Here is a 25,397-nt window from a genome sequence, read left to right as displayed (position 1 = left end):
TTTTTTCTACTTATTACATGGACAATGAATCCAGACCTGGGCATTTGCCTATGCTAATAAATATATAACAATGAAATGAAAATAATTAAATACTAGTGCTAGTGCAGTGACATGAGATAGGAAGTACAGGGAGAGTTCTAAGGTTTACTAACAATATATGTAGGAAACATGTGGACAAACTGTGACACTGAAGGTTAAAACACCTTTGAATCTTGACCAAAATCTAAATATACAAAAATCAAATCAAAACCAAATATGCAAGATGTAGTACACAATTAGCGTACTACACCAGTAGTAATTGCTGAGGCAAGTCTGTAGTCCAAGCAGGATCAGCCCAAGCCATAGGACATCAGGCACTGCATTCAACAGTTTACTTCCAGGCAGCAGAGCAGATGCAGTCCATTCATAAAATCCTCTTCCCAATGAACAAACTTTCCGGTCTGAATTCCAACCTTGACTACATTCACCTGGCTTCAGCTGCACCACAGTCCTGTTTACTGCCACTGATTATGGGAAGAAAACATTTAGCCACTTCACTAGCACAAAGAACTGTTGAGAAGCAGCATCAGTTTCGTTTTAAATCACATCTTTACATATTATTGCGTTACCAGTTTCTCTGAAGTCCAGGATTATCAACAGTCAAATGAACAACAATAATGCTTTATTTCTTCAGTCAAAACCATACCACCTCTTCAGCTTTCTCACACTAACTTTGTGACAACTGCTTACAACTGCAATATCTGAACAGGCTTTCCTAACTGGAAAATCCTCACAGATTTAGTGTTTTTCTGAAGGCCCCTCTCTAGGCCCCCAATATATTCTTTTTGCATTGTTAAGGCTACTGCCTCTGAAATTAAGGCCACTGGAGTTTTGTTTGTTTGATGCTTTGCTCTCCTTGGAAAGGAGCTTAGGGAAGCTTTCTTGCCTCAGCTAAGAAAAATTACTCTAAAACTGGTATGTGTTTGCATTACTGGTCAGCAGTTATTTTATTACATTATCTGCCCCAAAACAGAGGCCAAGAGTAAAGGCCAAGTACCCTACAACACTGTGCCTTTTGCAGTTATTTTTTCACATACAGGCAATGATGCAAGAGGAAACAATGTGAGCCTGAACCCGGACCTAGTGTAACTGTGCCGAAAATAAAAAAAAAAAGTAGAAACAATTCCATAACATCTGGGTGGAAGATTTACATTACTATTATCCTCTAGATAATTCCACTGTGGGAAACGAAAGTCAATATATAAAGAGATTTTCAGCTATCTCTTACAGAATTAATCTCAGAGAAATAGCCCAATGGACAAATACTGAAGGTCAATTTTTTTTGTTGTTAAATAAGCAGGTAGATAAATAGCATTAGACAATCCTTGTTTAGGAAACGTAGGCCAACAGTACTTAAGTAGAAGTGTGTTGAATAGATAGACTCAGAAGTCTTAGAGGAGACAGCATTTCTTGACATCCTGAACCACTTGGGAAGTTACAGTGGACGGTCTCCTCCAAAGTGCAGAGCTTCTGAAAAAGTGAAGCTACACAGATTTTGGGGAAAAAAATTGCTGCTGCTTGCAGACTGCGTTGTTGGGTGGCAGTAATGAAGCTTAGTGATTGCAGTCTGCTGGGCTCACCCATCAATCCGAAAATTCCAAGTAATATTAAAAGCCTTCCATTATCTATCCCAGCATGTACTTTTCTGGCCTAGCTTGGCCTGCCCTCCACCTCATGTTAGCGGCTTCCAGCCCTTGCAAGGGAAAGTTAGACCTTTTCATGTTCAAACAGGCATCAATGTGAGAGGTGTAGAATAGATATGTAATTAATCCAAATATGTGTGGGATGATACAGCCTGATATCAAGACCCCTGTGAGAAACCCACTGTCAAGATCCATTTATAGCTTAAGTGTCAAAACAGACAAAGGAATTGAAAGAACACAGAAGCACTACAGTATGGACTGGAAAGAGTCATGCAGGTACTCAGTGTCCATGAATTTAAGCCAAGGGAATTTGTGGGGATGTGTGTGCATGTATTGCTCGATCAATGCTCTCAACTTGGAGCAGTTGACTTGCAAGAATGGATGGAAGAGGCAGGAAGTCCAGTGCAATTATGCCAGGTTTTCATCATTACTATGATGATCATGCTTCTCCCTCTCACCCCTCAGATGGATTTAGAACAGCAACCTACAAACTTCTGTGTAGCAGCAAAGAACTATAAAGGTTCAGCTATGTTCTGACCTAATCCCATTACTACTAGAGACATACATTTCTGTGCAAGTGAAAAACAGGATGGCTGGCAGAGAAGAAACACTGTCTACCACCACTATCATACATCTTGTTGAATGTGCCTCACTAATACCAGGGCAGATTGTGTAAATTACCTGCCCAGGGCCTAGTAAATTTGATCCCTTGAGTTTACAGTTTGGTATAAACACTAGCTTGATTAATCATGTAGCAGTTTCCTAATCCTGCTCTGTTCACTCAGAGGATAAGCACTAGATACTAAATTTTTAAGGTTCTTTATTTAAAAGCTTCTAGAGGCCCAAGTCCATCTTTAATGCACTTTATTAGTTCATTCCTAAAATCCAAACACCTGACCCATTGAAGCAGGTTACAGATGCCCTTGAACCCTTTGAATAATCACATTATGCTCCTGACTTGGTTTATTTCCACTTCTATCAAGAGCAGTAAATCAACAGTTTCCATTATCAACTGAAAATACCTCCTGTCGTCCTGGGATCTCAAAGATTCAATTCTCTATACTCTCATTATCCTTACTTTACAACATTCATAAGAGTTAGTTCAGTATCTTGTAATTCTCAGCTACCTTTTGATATTTGGTATTTCATTTTTAAGTCCAGGCTTTAGGAGTCTGGTAGCTTCATGAGAAATCACACCCCTAAATGTGACTTTATATTGTGAATTAAAGTGAGTTTAAAGAAACACTGAGAATATAAATCTTAACACTTTTGAAAAAATAGAAGCCAAGTAATAAACATTTGCTACTATTTAAAAAAGAAAAGAAAAAATACAGTCTCACATCCCTCTTGATTTAAAGTTAGTCTTGTGATGTGAATGGGGGGTGGTTCAAACTCTCAACGCTAAGAACTGCCCTTTCAATGAATCCACATCCCATGAATTTGGATCCATATTTAAATGTACAATAGAAATTCAAGCCTGAACAGCTAAGTGAATACAGCCACACTGTGAAGAGATAAGCTGTGAATGAATAGCTTAATTGGGCACTTGCAAAATTAACTTGTCAAAAGTAATTACTCTATACAGGATCCAACTGGAAATGTTTTATATCAACCACAATTTGAAAGAGTATTTATGCTATTCCTTGGCCTTTAAAAGATACATTTACAATATGCTGATTATTTACTAAGCTACTATCATGCATTTGCAAACCTTTCAAGCATTCTGGTAAAAAGAGACAACAAATTCATTTTTGTCCTGTTCCAAATAGGTCAGCAGATACACAGACTATATTTTTTATGAAAACTCTAATTCTTTCTTCTCCTTGTTAGAGTAAAATCATCCTGGCTAAAGGTATATGTTTGTTTTCTGTGTGTAACAATAAAAATGGATTTTAAATCAAACAGCTGGATATTGGGAAAGACCAAGAAAATATAGTGACAAGTTAAGACACACAAGCAAGTGTCCATATTTCAAAAGACTATAAGAGAAAAAAAACCCACAAAACCACACATGCTTCGAGGAAGAAGAGTCCAAGAGGAAGTAAAAATCTCTCCCTCTCAGGACCTAAAAGAAACAGCAAGCTTTGCATAACCCATATAGAAGTAATAAAACGCTTCCTGAACTACACAGTTCCCATCTAGTACCATGAGATAGAAGATCATAATTGGAAAAATAGAATGTGTTGATACACAGATATATTTCTTCCAGCCATGCATAAGGCAGCTGCATATCTATTCAAAATAACCATTTTGCCGTTGAATTTCCCTCTCAGTAACACAGGAAGCAGTAATCCAAAGTGTGTCTTTGAGGCCAGGTACGTCACGTAACCTTCAGATACACAGTCGCCACTCCAGGCCTGGCCTAGCAGAAAGGTTCTTCTGTACATGCTGTAAAAACACAAGAATTGTCTAGTGACTTAGCAGAGTAGCCCTTCTCCTCGTACACATACTACCCTGATGAAAAAGGCTTCCTATGTCAGCACTCATGGATTCCCTTAATCTACGCAGTAGCAGAAAAAGACAGAAGAGAGATCAAAAGCATTGTTGGAACAAAAGCCAGCAATGTATTTTTATGCCATTACCCCTACTTTTTGGCCACAACAATGAGCATCAGCAGAAAGAAAAAATTTCTAGAGAGAAAGCTGTGCTACCATACAATAAATGCTAACATCTAGAGAGGAAAGAGAAGGACATATGGCAAAGCTGGAAAGGTTGGTCTCCAAAGTCGCTTTGGCAAAGTTGTTATTGCAATTATCTAACACATGCTACCTCCTTTGGGTTTGCTTTAGCAATGGTTTGGGGAGCCAAACCCAAACCCTTACTCAAATCCCCCAGAGTTTTGTTTGAACAAGGCCTGTAGAAGCAGCCAACAACAGTCTAAGTATCGTGTGCTGCTGTGAATTCCCTGCACGTGCTGCTATGCTGGACAAGGCAAGGAGGAAATATAAACTTCAAAGATTATCCAATGTATTAAAACTTAATGAGCCATTGCCCCAATATGTGCACAGCACACAACACCTCTTACATTCTGGCTTCAGACTGCAATTTACTAATCAGCTACTGAAGCTGAAGCACCTCGGTCCCAAAGCAGTTACTGACTGATTGGTTAATAAAAATTTCTACAGAGAGAATTTCACTTCCATAATGGAAGAATTTCATCTAATCTGAGACGATGAAATCACTTGCTGAAGCACTTCAGTCCTAAAGTGATTGACCAGTTAATAAAAGTTTCTATAGAGAAAATGTCACTTCTGCAATGGAAGAATCTAATCTCATCTAATCTGAGGTGATAGATAAAAAAAAAAAAAAAAACCACACACAAAAAACGCCTCAACTTCCTCCCCATCCCCCAAACAAAAAACAATCCAACATACAGAACAAACTTCAGACAAAATCAAAAGACCCTAAACCCCAACTTCTCCCTCCAAAAAATACCTCTTGACCAACAAAACCAAACCAAATATCAGCACTTAATTATTTTCCTTACCTTTAAAATATTGTTAAAATAGGTATTCTACTATCAATGTATTTTATATACTGGCATATGACTTTAAAATGTCTATTGTCCTCAAGACTGCATAATTATCCATACTTTTTTCAAAAAACAAGTTGGAAAACAAACTCTGTGATATAATATGTACGAAACACCACTCCAAGAGCCTTCAGTGGGCCACATTATTCCATGAGCAAGGGGTAACTCAGGTCAAGTTCAACAGAGGGGATAACTCCCAGGTGAAGTTCATAACGGAATAAAAAGGGTGTAGTTAGTTATCAGCCTATTTCACATCAGCTGTGACTACTAGTGGGTAGCAGTTCACACCAGTCACCATGAACTGATGGCACCACAGAAAGCCCAAGGAGAGAATAAACCACTCAAGAGGAAACCCTTGATTGAAATCTGTTGGCAGTACTTTCCATTAGGACACTAGATACACAAGTAACAAACCAGGAAATGTGTTTGTACTGCTTCTGTGTGTTCTGGCCTGTTTTGTACCCAAAGGCTCTCATTGCTCCAGGTTGTCACAATCTGTCTCCACTTACAAGCTCTCAGTTATGCCTGTGACTAACACACCATCTTTACCAGGTCCACGGAGAAATCATAATCTAGATGCAAAAGCAGTGAGTCTGCAGGAAAGGAAAAAAAAAAACCAAAACCCCAAAACTACATCACGAGATGGATGTTTGATTTCAAGGGCACTAGCATTCTCTTTTCATTCTCAGGAGAAGCAATGTTTACATTTTTTATTTCACTATAAGAAAAGGTACCAAGCACATAGGTATGGCATAAATACAGTGCAGAGGGGAAAAAAAAGCCAAACACACATCATAAACATTCTTGTCACTCATTACTAAAAAGCAGAACATAAACCAGATTTTGCTTCAAATGCCACAGGCACTGTGGGAAGATGAAGACAGCAGTACAACTATGTAATTAAAAAAAGAAAAAAATTGTATTCCAGAGTAAAAACATCACATCCAGCAGGACAAAGGCTTCAATATGTGTTCTTCAAGCCCATCTGGGTCATACATAACACAATGTATAAATGTATACACTTGAAGGCAAGGAATACAAAAAGTTTTGAAAATAACTAGCTAACTACTAAATCAATCGTAAACTAGTAAAACAAAAGTCTGTGTTGCTGCATAGGGAAAAGATAGGGCTGTCTCACTTCAGGATCTGCAACTTTATTCAAAGCTTTTGAACATTTCTCTGCAGTATTTTCCTGCATTTATATTTCTGCTGTTCTTTTAGTGAAGTAATACATCACAAAGTTCCATCTGGAAAACAGTTTTAGTTTACATCCTTATTACTTTAGACAATTAAAATCAATCCTTAGCATTAAGAACAATAAAGGCAGCCCTTAGAAGCACCGTGCTAAGTTGTGGAATAAATCTTTTTTAAAATAATCACTTTTTGAAATTGGCTTCAACCTACTAGTAATCTCATGTCTTAAAGAAATCCTTCTCTTATAAGCAGCAGCTTGACAGGATTTAACATTTCAGACTATCTTTAGATTGGTTTTGATTAAAAAAATTAATTTTACACTAAACTAATGACATTATTATAACCAGCTTACTCCCAGCATTATGTTGCTTGACAACTCCTTCAAACTATTCCTTCGCTTTATTCATGACAGAGAAATCAATAATAATTGAAGCCTTTGTTGATTTTTAATACCATCTCTTAGGGGAAACACTTTGATGTGTATTCCCAATTTGACTGTTCAGCTAAAATTTTTCTTCTTTAACAAATTTAGCATAGATCTTTGTGTCTATTTTTTCCTAGGTTGGGCTGTCAGCTGGAATCTTACAACGGAGTATAAGAAAGTTCCTGTTTGAGTATCAGTTATGTGAAGCTATATGCTGCTGAAATGTTAGACCCATGACGTTTATATATATAAAGTCATAGACTGCTTGCAACAAGAGTTACAGCTGTTAATTTGAGAAGTAACAGGTCTCAGATACAACACAGCTCTTTGAAAATTTCAGTTGAAAATTATAAGCAGAAGAACACTACACAAAAATGCAATGCAAATGAAACACAAGAATAAATTAGTCTCACTTCTACATGCTTTTTCCTCTATTCTCCCTTGTTCTGAATGGACCAAAGTAAAAAACCAAAATCGAGAAAGACATTTTAAAGGTTTTCTTGCAGATACCAATACAATTAGAGAGAACATACTAGTAAATTTTAGATCAGCTGAAATATTAGCCATCACTTCTGCATAATCATCACAGACAGCCCACACATAAGATTCATCCAATAAGTTTATTCGAGTTCAATATAGATGCTTTAGCCCAGTCTCTGCTGTTTCCAAATGCAGTTTCCATTGCTTGAAAAATAAACTATGAAAGCAAACCACTATAACATATTCCTTGTAGACTGAACTATATCTAAGTATAAACCTGATAGGGTTCCTGAATTACAGCTCAAACATTTAGAAAACATTGTGCATTATAGCAGGTCCAAATCAAATGGAGCGATCACCCTGGAGGTAAATCATACCGATTTTCAACTAAAAGAGATGAATCTGTAGGAAACAAGGAATCATACCAAAGGTAGCATAGGCTCATAATGTGGATTTTTCAACAACTTAATCAAGATGCAATACCAAGACCACAGTGATATGCTAGGAAATCCTCTTATGCCTACAATAGTGGAATTTCACACAGGAAAAATAAGAGTTTAATTTATTAAACAAGAAGATTAGGATAGTACTCACCCTCAGACAAGGTTAGTGGCACTGGACTTCCTCAAACACTGCCTCTGCCAAATGGGTTTTTGTGGAACTCAGCTACCACAAGGTCAGTAACCACTTCAATTCCAGCTCAGGGTCCCGAGACAAAGAAGTGTACTGTGCACCTAAGTGAGAGTTTTCAGGATTGCCAGCAACATTCAAATCACAGGTGTAGCCAATACTCAGTGCAGTGCTCCCAGGCAAGACACAACCAGGTGAAAACCAGTACAGAAAGGTGGTGATACACAGGCTCCTCATGGCTGAGCCAAGGATACCAGTTCTCTTCAACAACACAGCCTCTGAGGAACAGTGAATTCACTTTCTACATCAACTCCTATATGTAACTTACATGTTTTCATTACTGTTTATAGAAATTGCTTGTGCATACATAATTTTTGTGGGTTTGGGTTTTTTTTCCCTAGCCAAGTCTGGTCCTTATTTTCAACTCATGAGTTATAAAATTTTGTTAAATAAAATAAAATGGCACTATGTCCCAATTAGGAAATTGATGACACTTTGTACAATAATACACTTTGATACAAGACCCCCTCAAATCACGAGGCTGTTCATGTTACCCAATCTATCACTGCATGCATGCATACACACATGGTCAGCAGATCATACAGGCAGCTCTATTAGCTCCCTATATACTCTTTCCAATGGTCAATAGAAATATCCTTTCCCAATCCTCAGGATCAAGTACACATTTTTGTATTTGCCATGTCCTATTACTGGTAGATAGACAAGTTGAATCTATATTCCAGACTGAAAATCATTGTCACTATTAGCTCAAAGTTGCAGGACAAAAAGAAAATTTCTTTCTTTATACCTGTAGAGGAAAAAAAAAAAAAAAAAAAAGCTTTCAAGGTATAGGAGTGATCCTAGGGGCCTAAAAGTTTGAAAACATCCCTTAACATAGTTTGCTTCCAAATTTAGCAATCTGCTTCATTACTCTTCCCTGTTGGGCAATGTCTGATTTTTTGATAGACTGTGCATCTACTCTTCCAAAAGTCACAACCTCTGCTTCAAAATCTAACAGAGGTTCCTGTCTGTTCCTCATTTCACAGGCTGAAATAAGACACTGCAGGCAGCCTGTGAAGTATCTGTTATAACAAACACCCCAGTCTGAATATCCCATTCCCTGCTATACCAAAAGGAGAGCTCACAGTCCACAAAAGGAGTAACTATGCGTGCCAAGTATGACTTGCAAGAAAATAGATTTTAGAGCTCACACCCTAGAAACTAAAATTCAATGGGATCTTCTTTCAAATAAATGGGAGAGACTGCTTGTTTACGGCTTAGATGATATGCTGTTGGGTTTTTGTTCTCTACAAAATTCCAATTTCCTCTCAAACATTGGTTAAATTCTTACAGTAACAAGAGACTCAGAGCAAACTGTCCCCTGGGTCTACCCTCTCTAAGATATGAGTCTACATAGTACTGAACTATCATAGCACAAATCTTTATGCAGTGCTATTTTCCTATTCCAAGCCACAGCATGATCTACAAACACACTGCAATAAGGAACAAATATGTAGCCTCTCCCACCTCAAAGTAAGCTGCTGGGAAAGGCAATTATTCCCTGTGATTGAGCAGCTTCCTGTATCTGGATGTGTGAGCTTTCATTTATTACCTACGTGGTTACCGGCAAAAGGCTGCAAAGGAAAAGGTTCTTCTGATGGGATTTTTTTCTGAGAAAGGAATTAAAATAACATCGACACAACTTAAATCACAAACAATGGCACTTCCCAGTCTTCCTCTCTAAGTAAGACAACACCTAATACAGCTAGAAGTTCCAGAGGAATTGTCTGGGATGGATTTCAACCCTTTTGTGTTGTCTGCTCCCCTCTAAATAATATGACCAAAGGGCAGAAGTCTGTGCAATCAAGGCACAGTAAGGCTTTAAGTAACATGATTTTAATATTCATTAGGTTTTAACTTCTTGGTGACTATTTATGAAATCTTCTATTACATCAGGATAACAGGCTTAAAAGAAAGTCAAATAATCTCAAACTTACCACTTTTACATCAGCAGAAACACTTCAGAACTATATTTAGAATCTATCCTGATAGCTGGGTTGAAATGACCTGCCAATCCCTACCTCATAGCAAATAATAACTGAATCTAGAGTTCATGGAGGACAATTGTAAAGACAAGGAATTTGTCACAGAAATAAAAACCACATACTAAAGCTTCAGTCTGAAATGAATTTTTCATCACAATACATTGCAAAGGCCCCTGCTAAGTCCAAATGAAAATGGGGTTTTCCTCAAATCAGAATTATCAAAAGTTCTTAAATATTTCATTGGTTTAAAGACTGCTACACTGGCTTTATATTAGTTTACCTCATATGTGAAAAAGTTTCCAACAGAAGAGAAGGAAGAAGGCCACTCCAATGTTCTTTCCATCTCCACAACATGTAAAAGATGACCTGTGGTCAGTTCTTCTCTATTGGAAAGGAACTTTTACTTGGTCACTCTTTGTTGTACAAGGGAAGGCTATTTCCCAAGAAAAGGAACGTGACAGACTAATTAAAACAAGATACATTGCACAAGTACCTACAGATCAGTGTCTACAGAAGGGATCTCTCAACTGGTTCTTCTTATAAAGCACTTCCAGTTAATTTAACTTATTTAAAATATAAACACATCAGAAAATTAATGCTATGAAACATTGGTTATAAGACATTTTCTTACTTGGGTAAATTATTTTCTGCACGACTCAGAGCCAGTCAGCATCTCATATTAGAGCTTGGAAAGACAAGAGGTCATAAAGCTTCCAAGACGCTTTCAAGTGCTTGTGTGCACCACTGTCCCCTGCTGGAAGAAACCGGTCTCACTGACGGGTTTGTGACTGATCAGCTTCTCTTGGCGGTCGCTGACATAGCGCAAAGATGACATAAGCAGCAGCTCATGTTCATTCCCATTTAAGCTCCACAGGCCTGGGGCTTGGGATAGAAGGTCGCCAATTCTATCATTTGTGCAATGTAGCTGCGTAAACATTAAAGATGTTTGCGTGTGCCCTGGACAAGACTCTTTATTACCACATACCATCCCCAGGCCTTGCTGAGACTTAACCTGGCTGCTCTATGTATGAGAAGTTAAGCTCCAATACCTCAGCCGCGTGGGACAGCATCATTTGATGCCCAAGGCTTGCAAAGGGCCGCCAATAAAACAGCAGCTGGTTTTATGTCAGCGTGAGCCCAGAAGAAAACCACATACAACCCATTTTGGGGGCCTGAACCACCTAAGGCGTTTTAAACAACAGCCAAAAGCAATCCTAGCTCCTCGCTCCCGCATTCCCGGGATAGTCAGGGGACCGGCGGACCCAGTTCCCGCCGGCGGGGCGGGGCGGGGGCGGTGCCACCGCGAGCGGCCTGACGGGAGTTGTAGTCCGCCCACAGAGCCCGCGCTCCGCGCAGCCATCCCGGACTGCATTTCCCAGGGGGTGCTGCGGGCGCCTGGCAGCCGCCGGCAGGGCAATGGCGTCCGTGGCGGCGCGGGGGTGCGGCGGGGTCTGGCGCCGGGCGTGGCAGCGCGGCACGGGGAGGCCGGGGGCCGGGCATGGTCCTTCCCGCCGCGGGCAGAGGGCTGTCGCCTGTAACGCGAAAGGCGGGGAGGTGCCGGCGGGGAAGAGCGGGTACGGTGCCGGAACGGCGCGGGTAGAAGGGTCGGTGGAGCTGATTCTGTCGTGGGGCGTCCCGCCGTCGGGGCGGAGCCGCGGGGCCGGCTCTGGGGCCCCGGGCTTGGGCACGGGAGCGGCGGTGACGGCAGCGGGGTCCGGTGTAAATTCCGGGTTCTGAGCGGTGTAAGGCATGCACAGCTTACTGGCAGCTGGCAGCGCCTGCTCAGCACGCGTTTATCTCGCACCTTCCCCAAAGCGCACACGGTAATTGCTGCGGCAGTGGGGCCGTGACCCCCTGACACGCTTGGCTGCGATAAGAGCGTGCAGCTCACGAGGCCTGAGCGTTCACGTGTGCCGAAAATGGACAGCGAAGGCCGCACCAGCTTTCATGAGCGTGTTTTCAAGGGTTATTCTAGTCTAAAAGAGGCTTTTTCTTCCAGTGGAGTATTGTGAGATTTGGGCAGTGTGCCTGAAACAGCATTTTATTTCTGCTGCAACTGAAAGTCAAGACCTGAACAAGTTCTCCTGTTCTCTGGTGTGCTGGGAGTTTCTCTCTACACAACTGATTACTTCAAGAAAGTTGCTCAGGGAAGTAGCTGCTGATTCTTTAGAGACACAGATAAACACAGTCCTTGAACAAACACGGCGAGAAGTTCCAGGTGCCTCATCAGTGTTGTTAGGAGGATTGAAGGACTGACTGGCGCATGTACCTTTTTCTCTGAGTGTAAGCCAAGGCACCGATTCAGCAAAGCACCTGGTGTAATTTTTAATACCATGTTATGACAGAAAGGCATTTCTGAAGAATGCAGGAAACAATAGAATAAATTTGCCTCTAAAATGTAAAAGAAAGCCCACATTATTTCTTAAAACTTGAGGCATCTGTATGATTAGTTGAAAATACCAAAGAATAATACTATTTCAGTAAAAGAAAAATTACTAGCTTCTTTAAACATCTGAACCTAAATCTTTTACGATAATATTCTTCTTCCTAAAGCATCAATATAAGTGGCATCCGCATCACTAGTTTGCTGTTAGTAGGGATGTCCTCCGCTGTCGGAGGGCTGATGGAGAACTAAAACCTTGGCAATGGAGAAAGTTCACCTTTGGAAGGAACACTGTACTTGATATATTTGTTTGATGTTTTTCCACAGCTTGCTATCTCCTACAGCTATCTGGGTACTCATACTGCTGAAGGATTCTGCCATAGAAATGTGATTCCATCAATGAAATATTATTTGTGCCACTTCATTTGTTCAAGGCCAGATAATTACTTAACAGAAACTGTCAAGCAAGTCATACTTTAAAGATGACCTTTTTCTCTTGTCCATATAAAGGTTATGGATGTGAGAATTGCAATTACTTTTTAGATGATATGGAGAAGCTTTATTCTGCGGAATACATTCAGAGAACATTAGCTCTCTAGTTGAAATTATGATTTCTCTATTACCAGATTACTAATGTTTATGCTAATATTCTACTAATGCTGCTCTGGAGAGCCACCTTTCCCAGCATGCAAGTGTCTATCTGACAAAGAATACATAATTTATTATGCCACCTGTCTGTTGGAGATTTTTCAAACTACCTGAGAAGTAATTCATATTTATGATGATTTGGGGATTTTCACAAGGCAGCAAATTAGGGTTCATCCAGCATGCAAGTGTGCCTCATTAATTTCTCAGAGATTTCTCGTGTAAGGAAAAGTTAAAAGTTTCAAATCATTAAATTTTTTTATGACATTCTTTTTTGCGTACAACACTGCCATATAGTCCCTGTAGCCTCTGTTCTCCAGTATCGCAGCACAACCTTTTCCATTACAGTGTAGGTGCATTTGCAACATTGTTTACAATGTCTTTACAATCACAATTTAATTTTTGTTAATAAACTAAGCATTCTTAATTCTGTTTCTGGCTGTTCATGGTTTTTAATGTCATCTATATTTAAATTGTTTCCCCCTTCTCTTTCCTTTTCAGCCTTGCTCCGTGGATACCAGTTGTGGGTCTGGAAATTCATGCACAGATCAGTTCCAAATCAAAACTCTTCTCTGGTTCCCAAGTCCAGTTTGCAGCACCTCCCAACTCTTTGGTATCTTTCTTTGATGCCTCTTTACCAGGAACTTTACCAGTAAGTTAAGCTACAATTTCATTTATATCAGGATTAATGTCAGACGACTTTTGTGTATGTTTCTAATATTTTATTCTTCTTAGGATTTGACAATAGTCATATATATGACTACTTTTCCTTACCGTTCTGATTTCTGTTTGTTTCATAACATGAGATGCCTAGTACTGTTTCTTTTCAATTTCCTCACTCCCTAGTTATTGCCTCAGATACTTTATATCCCCTGCAAAGGAAAAAAATCAGGAGTGTCTCTTCAACATAGTGAATGGATTGTGGTATTTCTTTGAGGCCAGAGTGGGTGTGTTTGGTTAGTATGCCACACAGGAAATTCCTTAAATATGAGAGATGCTTAAAGCCCAGTGAGAGAAGAACATCTTTGATTTCTGAGTGGCCATTTGATGTTATTTTGCCATATGTTTGTTTATGTAGCTGTCATTTGCCATTTGGAATGTCTCACTGTGGAGTTACTTTGCTTCCTGAGTAGAAAGTCTCCAATTTAGGAAAGTGTCAACCATTCCTATTTCCAGAGCAAAGCAATTATTAAAAAAAAAGTAATCTGTGTGAAACACTGTGGATTAATAGGTCAGAATAGCTAGCTAGCACTTAGCAATAAGGTTTATTAGTGAAAACATAATAAGTGTTTGAATTCACAGCTTAATTATAACTGTGATGGCTATGACAGTACTGCTGTAAAATTCTCTGAGAATCTAACAAGTTTAACATAAAAATAAAAATTAAAAAAAATTATAACATAAGCTCTTACAATACAGTGAAAATAAATATTGAATAGGCTTAGCATTGCCACATGCAACAAGTGTGCAGAGACTGTAATGGGGTCCAATTATTTAATGCAGAAGTGTTTCACTGACTGTATTCATTAAAGTGCAGGTTTGAATTCCAGTTACAGAAATGTATTTTTAAATCTAGTTGAAACTTTTCATCACCATAAAACAGCCTCAGATAATCTTCTAAAATTGAGAACTAACTTGTGGCTGGATTTCTAGGGTCTTGATGTATGTCATTATCATTAAAAAGAGAAATTTTTTAATTACTATTTTATTTTTATTTCTGTGTTTGCAAAGGTACTGAAAACTAAGGAAGTGAAGTTTAGATGCTAATAAAATCGGGATTTCACTCTGGTTGCAGCGGCAATTCAGAGCTGAGTTTCAGATCTGACTATATGGAAATTCTGAAAACTTCATGGAGATAATGGGAATCTTATGCAATCATTTGGTTTTAGACGAGTCTAGCTAGACTTAAAGACAGAATATTAGTTCCTTTCATTTGGGAGCAGGGCTAGGTTAGGTAGTCACAAAATCCAAACAGTTGAAGGTTCTGGTTTTAGACCTTCTACTTAATCTTCTGTTAATGCACAGAAATTCTCTTGAATTGTCTACTGCTTATATTCAGTCAAGTAGAAAAGCTGTTCTTGAGTGAACAAAAATGAATATTTATGAGGAATTTAATTTTTCTGTATGTTACTATTTATCAAGGGTGCAGTGTGTGTGTGTGTGTGTCTTTTCTCTTTATTAATGAGGCTTTAAAACAAGGCTTGGTATGACCTTTGTGAGAAGACCTCAGTACATGTGGGCTTTGATGAAGACTATAACTGCACCTGAGAAGAAAAAATCCAGAATCGTTAGGTTAATTTTAAAGTAGCAATGCTATGTTAGGTTCTACCAGCTGCTTTTATCTAAAAGATAAGAAAGATTTTTCTTACTGTAGTAGTGGTGAAAATAGAGTTGAAAGTGGATGTTACAAAATACATGTTTGTGCATGTTAGAATGTGATGCAAAATCCAGTCAGTAGTCATAGCTTTACTTTCCCATTGTACTTGCTGCACAGGAATTAATGTGAGAGACCAGCATTTGTTCTGGAATCAGTTGGGCTTGTTTTCTGTATGTAAGTTTGTACATGGCAATAGTATCTGAAGCAGAATTGGATTTTGGTAAATTTTGAAAGATGGAAGGTCATTTTTGAAAATTGGAAATATTTGTAGAATAAACCCAAACAAAAAAAAAAAAGCCATTTTAACAAATATTTGGTTATTGCCTGATAAGACTACTTAGAAGGTAAATACTCGGCCTTTCCTTTGGATGCCGTTTTGTTGAGAAATGAAAAAAATAGCAGCAAAGTTTTTATACAATAGTTGTGCTGTCTCTAGAAGAGAAAGACTGCTGTTTTAAACTGAGAACTATAGGGACAGTTTTCAGTATCACAGGGATTTAAATTTACTGTGTGACTACGAGGTGGTTGTGATAGAGAGCCATGCTAGTATTTGTTCCTTCACAATGGGACCAGAAATGATGGTGCTAAAGGGAGCTTTTCAGGTTGCTGTGCATTTCTGGGTCACCAGTAAGTGTTGGTGTGAGCCTTTGCTGTGCTCTGCACAGGAGAGGTGAAGCTAGAAGAATGTGTTTAAGCCCTCCATCTTTCCTCTTTATATTTGCTTCTTGTAAGGTTAATACAGCTTATTTTATGCTTCTGCTGCAAGTAGGCCTTGGGAGGGTCATCACAGTGGAAGTGGCATAGCCATTTCACTGTGTTGTTCTCATAAAGTGCCTCTGAGAGACAGCTACAGGTGAGAAGAGCTATGCAGGTGCCCTTCTATTTGGCATGAGATGGAAAAAAATTATTATAGAGTAATAGAATTATGAGATGGTTTGAGTGCATGGGACCTTAAAGAGCATCTGGTTCCAGCCCCGCTACCATGGGCACACCTTCCACTAGACCAGGTTGCTTACAGCTCCATCCAGCCTGGCCTTGAACACTTCCAGGGATGGGGTACACATAGCTTCTCTGGGCAGCCTGTGCCAGTGCCTCACCACCCTCACAGTCAAGAATTTCTTTGTAACATCTAATCTAAACCTGACGTGTGTCAATTTAAAACCATGTCCTATCATTCCAGGTGCTTGTAAAATGTCCCTGTGGCTCTCTTGTAGGCCCTGTTTAGGTACTGGAAAATGCTGTAAGGTCTCTCCAGAGCTTTCTCAATGCTGAACAACCCCAACTCTCTCAGCCTGTCTTCATAGAAGAGGTGTTCCAGCCTTCTGGTTGTCTTCATGGCCCTCCTTGGACCCTCTCCAATAGGTGTCCCTCTTGTGTTGGGCGTCCCAGAGCTGGATGCAGCACACGAGGTGGGAACTCACAAGAGTGGAATAGAGGGGCAGAATCACCTCCCTTGACCTGCTGCCCATGGGGCTTTGGATGTAGCCCAGAACACAATTGGCTTTCTGGATTACAAGTGTGCTTTCCTGGCTCATGCTGAGCATCTTCTTCCCAAGTCCTTCTCCTTGGGGCTGTTCTCAATCCATTCTCTGCCCAGCCTATATTGGTGCATGGGATTGCCCTGATTCAGGTGCAGGACTTCACGCTTGACCTTGTTGAACTTCATGAGGTTTGCACATGCCCACCTCTCAGGCCTGTCCAGATCGCTCTGGATGGCATTCCTGCCCTCCAGCATGTTGACCACACCACACAGCTTGTTGTCATCAGTGGACTTGCTGAGAATGCACCTGATCCCACTGTCCCTGTCACTGACAAAGATATCAAACAGCTCCAGTCCCAATAGCAACCCCTGAACGCCACTCGTCACTGGTCTCCACCTGGACATTGAACTGTTAACCACAGCTCTTTTAGTGCCACCATCCAGCCAATTCCTTGTCCACTGAGTTGTCCATCTGCCAAATCCATGTCTTTCCAGTTTAGAGACAGTGATGTCTTGTGGGACAGTGTCAAATGCTTTGCACAAGTCTGAGTAGACAATGTCAGTTGCTCTTCTTATCCACCAACTCTATCACCCTTTTGTAGGAGGCCACCAAATTCATCAGGTGTGATTTGCCTTTGTGAAGTTTTTTGGCTGTCAGTAACCACCTAATTATTTTACATGTGTCTTGGCATAGTTTTCTTCTGCTCCATAATCTTGCCAGGCACTAAAATAAGATGGGCCAGCTGAGACTGACTGATGTGTCAAACCTTTGATTAATAAAGGGGGTTTGGAAATAGCAGGACTGCATGGCACATCCCATGCTAATCGGCACACTTTTTGTGCACTGTGGTGATGAAGCCCCTCACCACCAGATGTGATAGCATCTTACTCAAATTACTACAGTGCTCTCCTTTCTTTGGGACTGCATCTGACTATATACATTTCATTTCATGTAATGCAATTTGCAAAAGCCTGGGGCTTTTACCTTCTGAATGGACTTGGCAATGATCTTGGCTTGGTATCTTCAGAAGACCTATTATAAAGGAAATATTACTCTATACATGGTAGCAAACAGTGCATTATACCTGCAGACTGGAATAAAATTCTTCTGAGGATCCATAAAGGTGGTTGCCCTCCCAATCCAATTTAGCCTCTGAAAATTCTGAGAGGCTTTATAAAGGTTTTTAAAGCTAAAACTATGCTCACAGAAAAAGAATCCATGATTATCTATTTTTATGATGGAGGTGGCTGACTAAAAGTTAATTATAGCTCAGCCACAGAAATAAGATAGTAGATCTAGCAGCTAAAGGCTGAAACCTTTTTGTCAGTGCTTAGTCTTTGTCACACATTTTACGTTTGTCTCCTGCATGAGTGAAGTGAAACCGTGATCCTCTTGTAGGCAGTCGTTTGTAAGCAAGTATATAAAGAAATAATCTAGGATTTACATAACCAAGGTTTAAATTAATAAGATTTGAATGAATATTAGCCCTACAGTCTTAAATATTTTGAACTTTTTGATATCTTCTCATGCATTTGAATTTCATTCTCCTTGTAGTGTGAACAGCATCTGTTTTATCTTTTTTTTACAACAGACTTTTCAGAAACACTTGGTAATGATCAAGCTCTTTTTCCAATGAAGAAAAGTTGAATACCTTCTGACCTCAGAAGAAACAGAGTAAGAGCTGTAGAATGTCATGTGAGATGCATGGTTTTATCTGAACAAATAATTTTCTCCTTTTCCATCTGTAAACAGTATAGAGGGGCATGTTTTAGTTCTGCTTTATCTTCTCTCACTTGTATAGTGACAGTTGGGCAAGCAGATCACTCCTTTTCATGGGAGAGTGCAATGCTAGAGCAGCTTTAGCCCTTGTCTCTTCTGGCAGCGCAGCTCTGGCACCTTCAGCTCCAAGCTCGGGCTTGTCCGGAGCTAGCAGATGCCGGCGCAGCACTGCACAGTCGCTGACAGCGTGTCTGTCAGGCTGTTGCCTTGCAGTGCTGGGCTGCCCAGGCATGTGACAGGGCTAATACCAGTTTGGGATTAGAGAGGGTGTTTCCATCTGTTCTTGGCAGTGGCAGGTACCCAGTGTTCTTCTAGATGTTTTGGGTGATGGATTATCAGGATGGATTAAATAACATCTACAGTTCATCAGAATATACAGGATTTATCTGATGCGTTTTCTTTCAAAGGCTCTGAGAGGTTTGTGTGAGATTTTGGTGGATCTGTCTGTCAGCTATTCGTACTGGAACAGAGACAGCATTTGAGACCAGAATTTATACTTTACTAGCTTGAAACTAGATTTTTTTGCTATCCTGTGCCTGTTAAATCTGGAGATTGCAACAGCTGCTTTACCAACTTGTGATTTCAGTTTTGTTTTGACATTCCTGCCGGCATGCATGTGAATTTACTCCCTTCTTGTACTACTTTGTTTTGAAAAAAAGCCTGCTTCTCAGCTTGACTTTTGATAACTACAGTTTTAATTGCATGCACATTTCATGGGGAACTGAACAATCTTCTGATCATTATATGGATGTTTTTTTAGCTTCCATTACATAATTTTTCTTCTTTTCTTTGAAACCATATGATGGCTAGGTTTTGTATCCATGAGCTCTCCTAAAATCAGTGGCAATGCCTGATGAAAGAATTGAGTTCATGCTTGTTTTAAACCATTTGCCTATGTCTAGGTTCACTTAAACTCCTCATTACTTATTTCACTAAAACTGTAGTAATTGTACTTAGGAGAAAAAAGACTTTTTTTTTTTTTTTTTTTAGAATTTGATGGTACCTTTCTGTTGCAGTCCTTTCTTTCCTGATAATATTTGGGTTTGTGACATGCATTGTATGGTCAGTGCTTAAGAGTCTTTTCTTGCTCACATAGTCCCAGCTTGCTGGGCTTGCAGTCCAGAAAGCTTCTATAAAGAAAATCTCACATAATTTAGAAAAAGAGTAGAGGAGTGAATTAGGCTTTTAAACCATTGCTCCCTGAGGATGCCATTGTGGTTCATAGACCCTTAAATGTCCAAGTTCATGGTGAATTAAAGCCTGCCTACAGAATTTCAAACTATTAATCAGTTCAAAGCTGTTGTACTGGTCAGAAGAGGCCTTTGAAAGATGAGTGATGCTGGCTTTGGGTGACTTTCAGGATTGGGTTATGGTACAGGTTGTTTCTCATTCTATTTCTTTGCATTCCATAGGATCATTCGCAGCCCCGGGGTTACCTGTGGAACCAAACTCCTTCATTGGGGTCTGAGAAATGTAATAGTTCCTCCATTACTGCAGTTGCTTAGGTTGACTTGATATCATACTTAGGCCATTTCTTCTGGAGAAGTCTCTGCTCTTGTGTATTGAAGTATTTGGTGACATTTGTTGCTCCTCTCTCAAGCTTTGAAGGAGTCCCTCGTAACATTTTCTCTCAGTTTTTGTTATGTCTCATATATGTGTGGGTATTTCTGACACTCATTCTGGGTGTTTTAATCTTTTTGTCAATGTTAACAATTCAGGTAGGGCTGTCTCCTTAGCACCTCAGTAACTGTTGAGCTCTCTTTTCTTGTTGGCTTTATTGTTCATCCTTAACAAGTCCCTCTGGCTGATGCAAACTTGCCAGTTAGAATGACATTGAGTTGATTAAACATCTTGTTATCACCTATTTCAGTAGATCCTTCAATGTATCAATGATGCTGTCTATGTGTTTTCTCTTTCCTCATTTTGTGTTGTTTCTTTTTAATCACTTCACCTTTTGCTTTGCACAGGTATTTTTCCACTTCTTAGTGGGGGAGCAGGAATTGAGAGTATCTTGTTTCCTTTCTTTCACACAGTCCTGTTACTGCAGTTATTGTGCCATCTTTGACTCTTTTGGACAGCACAACCACTACATGACATGTTGGTGTCCCCCCTTTCTGAATTCAGGTGGAAATTGCTGCTGAAATGCACATTAGCTTTTTGCAGTAGCTTTTCTGAGTGGGCTGGGAATTTCTTTAAGTTGGACCTGAGAGGAGATTTATTGTTGCAAATTTCTATTACCTCTGTTATCAGTCACTATAGGTGCTCTGCTATCCTTAAGTGTTTGATTTGATTTAGTTTTCTCACAGTATGTAGACAGTCTGGTTCCAGGTGCCTCCATTTGAGGAAATCCAAGGTGGTGTGTTGTACATATGTGTATGTAAGCAGTGCTCTCTAAAGCAAAAGTTTCATGGTTCTACCAATTTCTTAGCATTTTAACTTTGCAAATGGAGATCTTGCTACCATTCTTCTTCTTAACAATTGTTTCTTTGAAGAGTTTTTCTTTAAAAGGTGTTTAGGGAAGCATTGTCCAACAGTAATGACCAATAATTTTCGACTGGATCTTTGTTCTCTTCATGGTTAGCTGTCTGGTATGTAATGTTGCATAACTGTCAGGTTTATGTATTTTGTTTGAAACTTATCTTGGTGCAGTTAGGCTGTAATTGGTTACTGGGGTAAAATTAATTTCTTTGTGGTCTCTCTGATTATCAGTCACCTTGTCACCTTAAATATGACTGATTCTGAGAGGATTATGTAAACTTCTGCAAGTGATGTTTATTAGTTACATAAGCAGATTTTGCCACAAGGACCATTGTTTTCTATACAGAAATGCTGGTTTTGCCACTTGCTGCCAAGTTCAGCTAAATTTCCCTCAAAAAAGTTTTAGGCTTGTAGAGGGTTTTTATGAATGTATTAGCAAGCATATGAAGAGGAAATTATCAATTTAGTCTCCCCGCTGATCTCAGCTTTATTTGGGCTTCTGCTCTTCAGATACTTGTGACACTTTATACTCATTTTGGGATGTTTGGTGAAATGAGAAGATGGGGGAGTCACAGGGGAGAGAGTTTTGGGGGTCAATGCTTAGGTAAAACAAACTAGGGATATTATTTAAAGGAAATTAGTCTCTGTTGGTTCTGCTGTTCCAGAACAACTTTGTTAAAAGCGAATAATTTCAGTTTGCTCTCTTATAATTTCTCTCTAATTTCCTAATAGCTCTTTGCAAGACTTGTTGCATTATGTCACCTAATGTTTTCCTGATTTAGTATCATCTTTTATCTATGTGTAAAAGACCACTTCTGGTTTACTCCCAATTTGTGTATTTTGCTCTCTTAAGAGATCTGAGTCAGGATCTCTTTCTGCAGGGAAAAGATGGCTGAGGAACAAATAACCATGTTTTGGGAGACAGCAGCTGGAGAAAAAAGGAATGAGGGAGTTGGAGCAAATGGCTGAGTGTTTAGTGTGTGTTTAGTGGGGGCTCTCATATACACAAAGATGGCAAGAAGGAGTAGATGGCAGATAGCCAAGACTTAGAAATAAGAGAAAATGACAGTAAATGGGTATCAAAGGTCAGAATTTGTTACAACTCAGAAAACCACAGAGCTGGCTTTCACCAAGGCTACAAGCAAAGGACCATCTGCAAGGAGAAACAGGGCGGGGGTTGGTTTACAAACTATTTTGTCCTAAATGCTCTGAAGTGTCTCCATTTAAGAAATCAAACAATCTATGTTATGTTGAAGAGGGCAGATGATATTCATGTTGAAAAGCCTTTTTTTTCTGGAACTCAGCGTAAGAAGAAAGATCTGAGACAATTCTCCTCAAACCTCTTGTGCCTTTGGATTTGATCATAGTCTGTAACTTAAGTTTTAGCCGTTGCTCAGTCTCCTGCCTCCAGCAGCAATCAAATGTTATCACTGGATCTTCCTGTACTAAACGTGCCCTGGATCAGAGAGTATTAGCAGTGATTTAAATTTCAGCTGGCATAAGAGAGGGAGCATCCTTATGACAGGTCAAAAAACACCATGTGGCAGATGCAGAAGACTGATGTCAACGAGGAGAGCATGGATGTTAGAGGGGTACTGGACTTCTTTATGGGAACACCACACAAGCACAGCCTTTGCTTATGGATATCACGAACCACTGTATCACCGTTGTATTGTCCTGTCTTCCCTGTGGGCTCTCCTGTTTGGAACTGGTTCTGCAGGGTGGAACTTCATTTGGTTTTAGATACTGCTGATGGGATCAGAGATATGATCTGGATTGGCTGCTTCCCAGAAAACAGATTTATTCTGTGGTTTGCCCACACAGCAGTCTGAATGCATTTTTCCTTCTGCGTTTCTTTTAGCAACTCCTGTTGGGCTGAGAAACCTTAAAGTCTGTCATTATTGAAATATCTTTGCATCTGGTATTACCTTCTGTTTTTCTTGCTCCTAGGGGTCAGCATTTCTCCCTACTGCTGCTGCATTTTTCTCATAATCACTGACACTGGAAGATGCTTCCTCCATCCTAAGCCTTGTGATACAAGCTTTCAGGCTAGCTCTTCAGCTTTGAGAAAGTGTGCCCTCTTACTGTTTTGAGTACACCTCAAGTAGTGTGCTTGGGAGCTGGGTACTTCTTGATGTCACAACTGCCTGGTTTTAAGATATGACTGGAATCAATGCGTGCTGCATCACCGTAAGCCAGCTTTGCCATTAGACAAGGTTAGCAGTAATATGTTTTGTATAGTACTGTATAGCTTTGGTCCCAGACTGTGGAAAGGTAAAGTTACAAAGTGCATTAGGTATGTTTAATGGCCCTCATCGCCTTTGCTGTTTCAGCTTCTGAGTTGCCATTTTGTTCTCTTAAGCTGGAATCTCTTTTGATAAAGCTGAGATCTCAATTTAAAATGTCTGGTGCTTCTTCCCCTTCTGTCTTGTCCCTTTCCTTAGGGATAAGAACATAATGCTCATACTGGGGCAGCAAACATGCCGTGAAGTAGATGCTGGACTAAGTGCACAGGACACTAAACTGAGGCTTTTAAAATTTTCCCTGAAATTTGAGACCTAAGTTTTGGAACAGAGGTTCTTTGAATACCCAAGAAATGACAGGACTTAGGTTGTCTTGTTTTTTTAAATTTTTACTGTATTCTTCGGGGGATGGAGTCTGATTGTAACCTATTGAATTAAATGGCTCATTTGGGAATGGTCAGCTCTTGATGTATTGTATGTACATTGTGTACATGCATAGCTACAGTTGGTCCCTTCTCTGTGTGTGGGAGGATGCCAAGGCAGAATGCTGCAGAGCAGTAAGTACTCATCTACAGTGTCAGACTGAACAGCCACAATTACACTGGGACTAAATACGTATAAGGGTATTTTATTTTGAAGTTTAACTTATGATTGCACTTCAAAGAACCATATATTGCAGCAATTTGGTACTTTTAACACAGCTAGAATAGTAAGACTGAGTATATATCCATTAGTAGAAGCAAATAAAAATCAGAGTGAGATGAAATAGGAGTACTTGAAAATGTGATTAGATATATCTGTTGAGGTTTCTGAAGATTAGTGTCTGGTCTACAGAGAGCTGGCTGAGTACCTTGTACTACTTCCTTCTTTCAGATATTATTTTGAATGAAAAGGAGCTAAAATTAAATGTTTCTTAGATAAACAGTCCTGCAGTTAATCTGATTAATGCTGATTTTTTCATGATTGTAAGTAGGACTGAAAGTCTTAAGATAGCCAATGAATATTAAATCTACTTTATTGAAATGCGTGACCTAGAATCAAAAACGTTAAAAATTTCTGGGGAATTATTTTGATTTTACTGGTTTTAGTACAAGGAATATTTTCTTCTGTAAGATAGGCTTCCTGGGTACAAGTGTTATTGCAGAGATTACTGTTTTTTTGTAAAAGGTAGAAAAAATAAACTTTTTCCAGGAGAGTTATCTAGATGTTTCTTCTTTTTTTCTCCCCAATTATCCTATATAATACTCATTAGCAAAACATACCTACCCTCTTTAAAATGTAAACATGGTAATTTACTAAATATAGAAGCCTATACCTTTACTTAAAAGGGTGCCAAGTTTCTTTAATATATTAATATAAGGAGTAAACCTGTTGTTAAAGAAAAAGCTGTTAGAAAATTGCTTTTGGTGGGAATTTGTGCCATTAAAGGTACTGTATATAGTTTTGTATAGCTATTGAATATTGTATTTGAAACTAAGGTCTTGACTAAACTGAACTTGCAAATAAAGATAAATTTTTTAAAGGAGTCTTTCCACTTGTGGACTAGATGTGAAGAATAGACAAGTAGCAGAAAAAGAGAGATCTTGGCTGGACTGTTATTTCATTCCTTTACTGCTCAGTTACCATGGTGCTGTAGCAGGAGACCGTAGCTACAAGGGAAATGGTGCTGGTGTTGTGATGCCATTGTTAAGGTTTTTCATGAGTTTCCAATACAAACAACTTATATTTCCTTTTGTAACAGCTCTCTAGTATTTTCTTTAAATACTAGGAGGGATGCTTCCAATTTAGAAGACCAGAAATATTGAAGAAGTCTTTATAGACTACTGTATTTTGTCCATAGCTACTGCAGGAACTACACAGCTTGCTTTCAAGGCCAGCACTTTGCTAACACACCAGACAGGCAGCTTGTCAGTTCAAGCCAGTAATTTAAATCTTTGGTGCTAGTCAAAGCTGTCAACTTAATAACAGCTTCCTGCATAAACAAGCTGGAGGACTTACTCTAGGTCATTAGTATGGGAAGTTTC

At 39.4% G+C, this 25,397-nt stretch overlaps 1 protein-coding gene across 2 annotated transcripts in view; it reads left to right on the top strand.

Moving 5' to 3' along the window:
- Positions 1-11,389: 11,389 nt before the first annotated feature.
- Positions 11,390-25,397, top strand: part of GATB (glutamyl-tRNA amidotransferase subunit B) — a 45,193-nt gene continuing 31,185 nt past the window's right edge. The window contains exons 1-2 of one of the 2 annotated variants that reach the window (XM_048303321.1): positions 11,390-11,561; positions 13,517-13,667. In XM_048303321.1, the coding sequence (XP_048159278.1) occupies positions 11,404-11,561; positions 13,517-13,667 (309 nt within the window). In that variant the 5' untranslated portion in view covers positions 11,390-11,403. Of the gene's footprint in view, positions 11,592-13,516; positions 13,668-25,397 lie in introns of both variants that reach the window. The other variant, XM_048303320.1, reaches the window with a different exon arrangement.

This window comes from Corvus hawaiiensis, chromosome 5 (assembly GCF_020740725.1).
Source record: "Corvus hawaiiensis isolate bCorHaw1 chromosome 5, bCorHaw1.pri.cur, whole genome shotgun sequence".
Classification (NCBI taxonomy): domain Eukaryota; kingdom Metazoa; phylum Chordata; class Aves; order Passeriformes; family Corvidae; genus Corvus; species Corvus hawaiiensis.
This window is presented reverse-complemented; position numbering and strand designations above follow the sequence as displayed.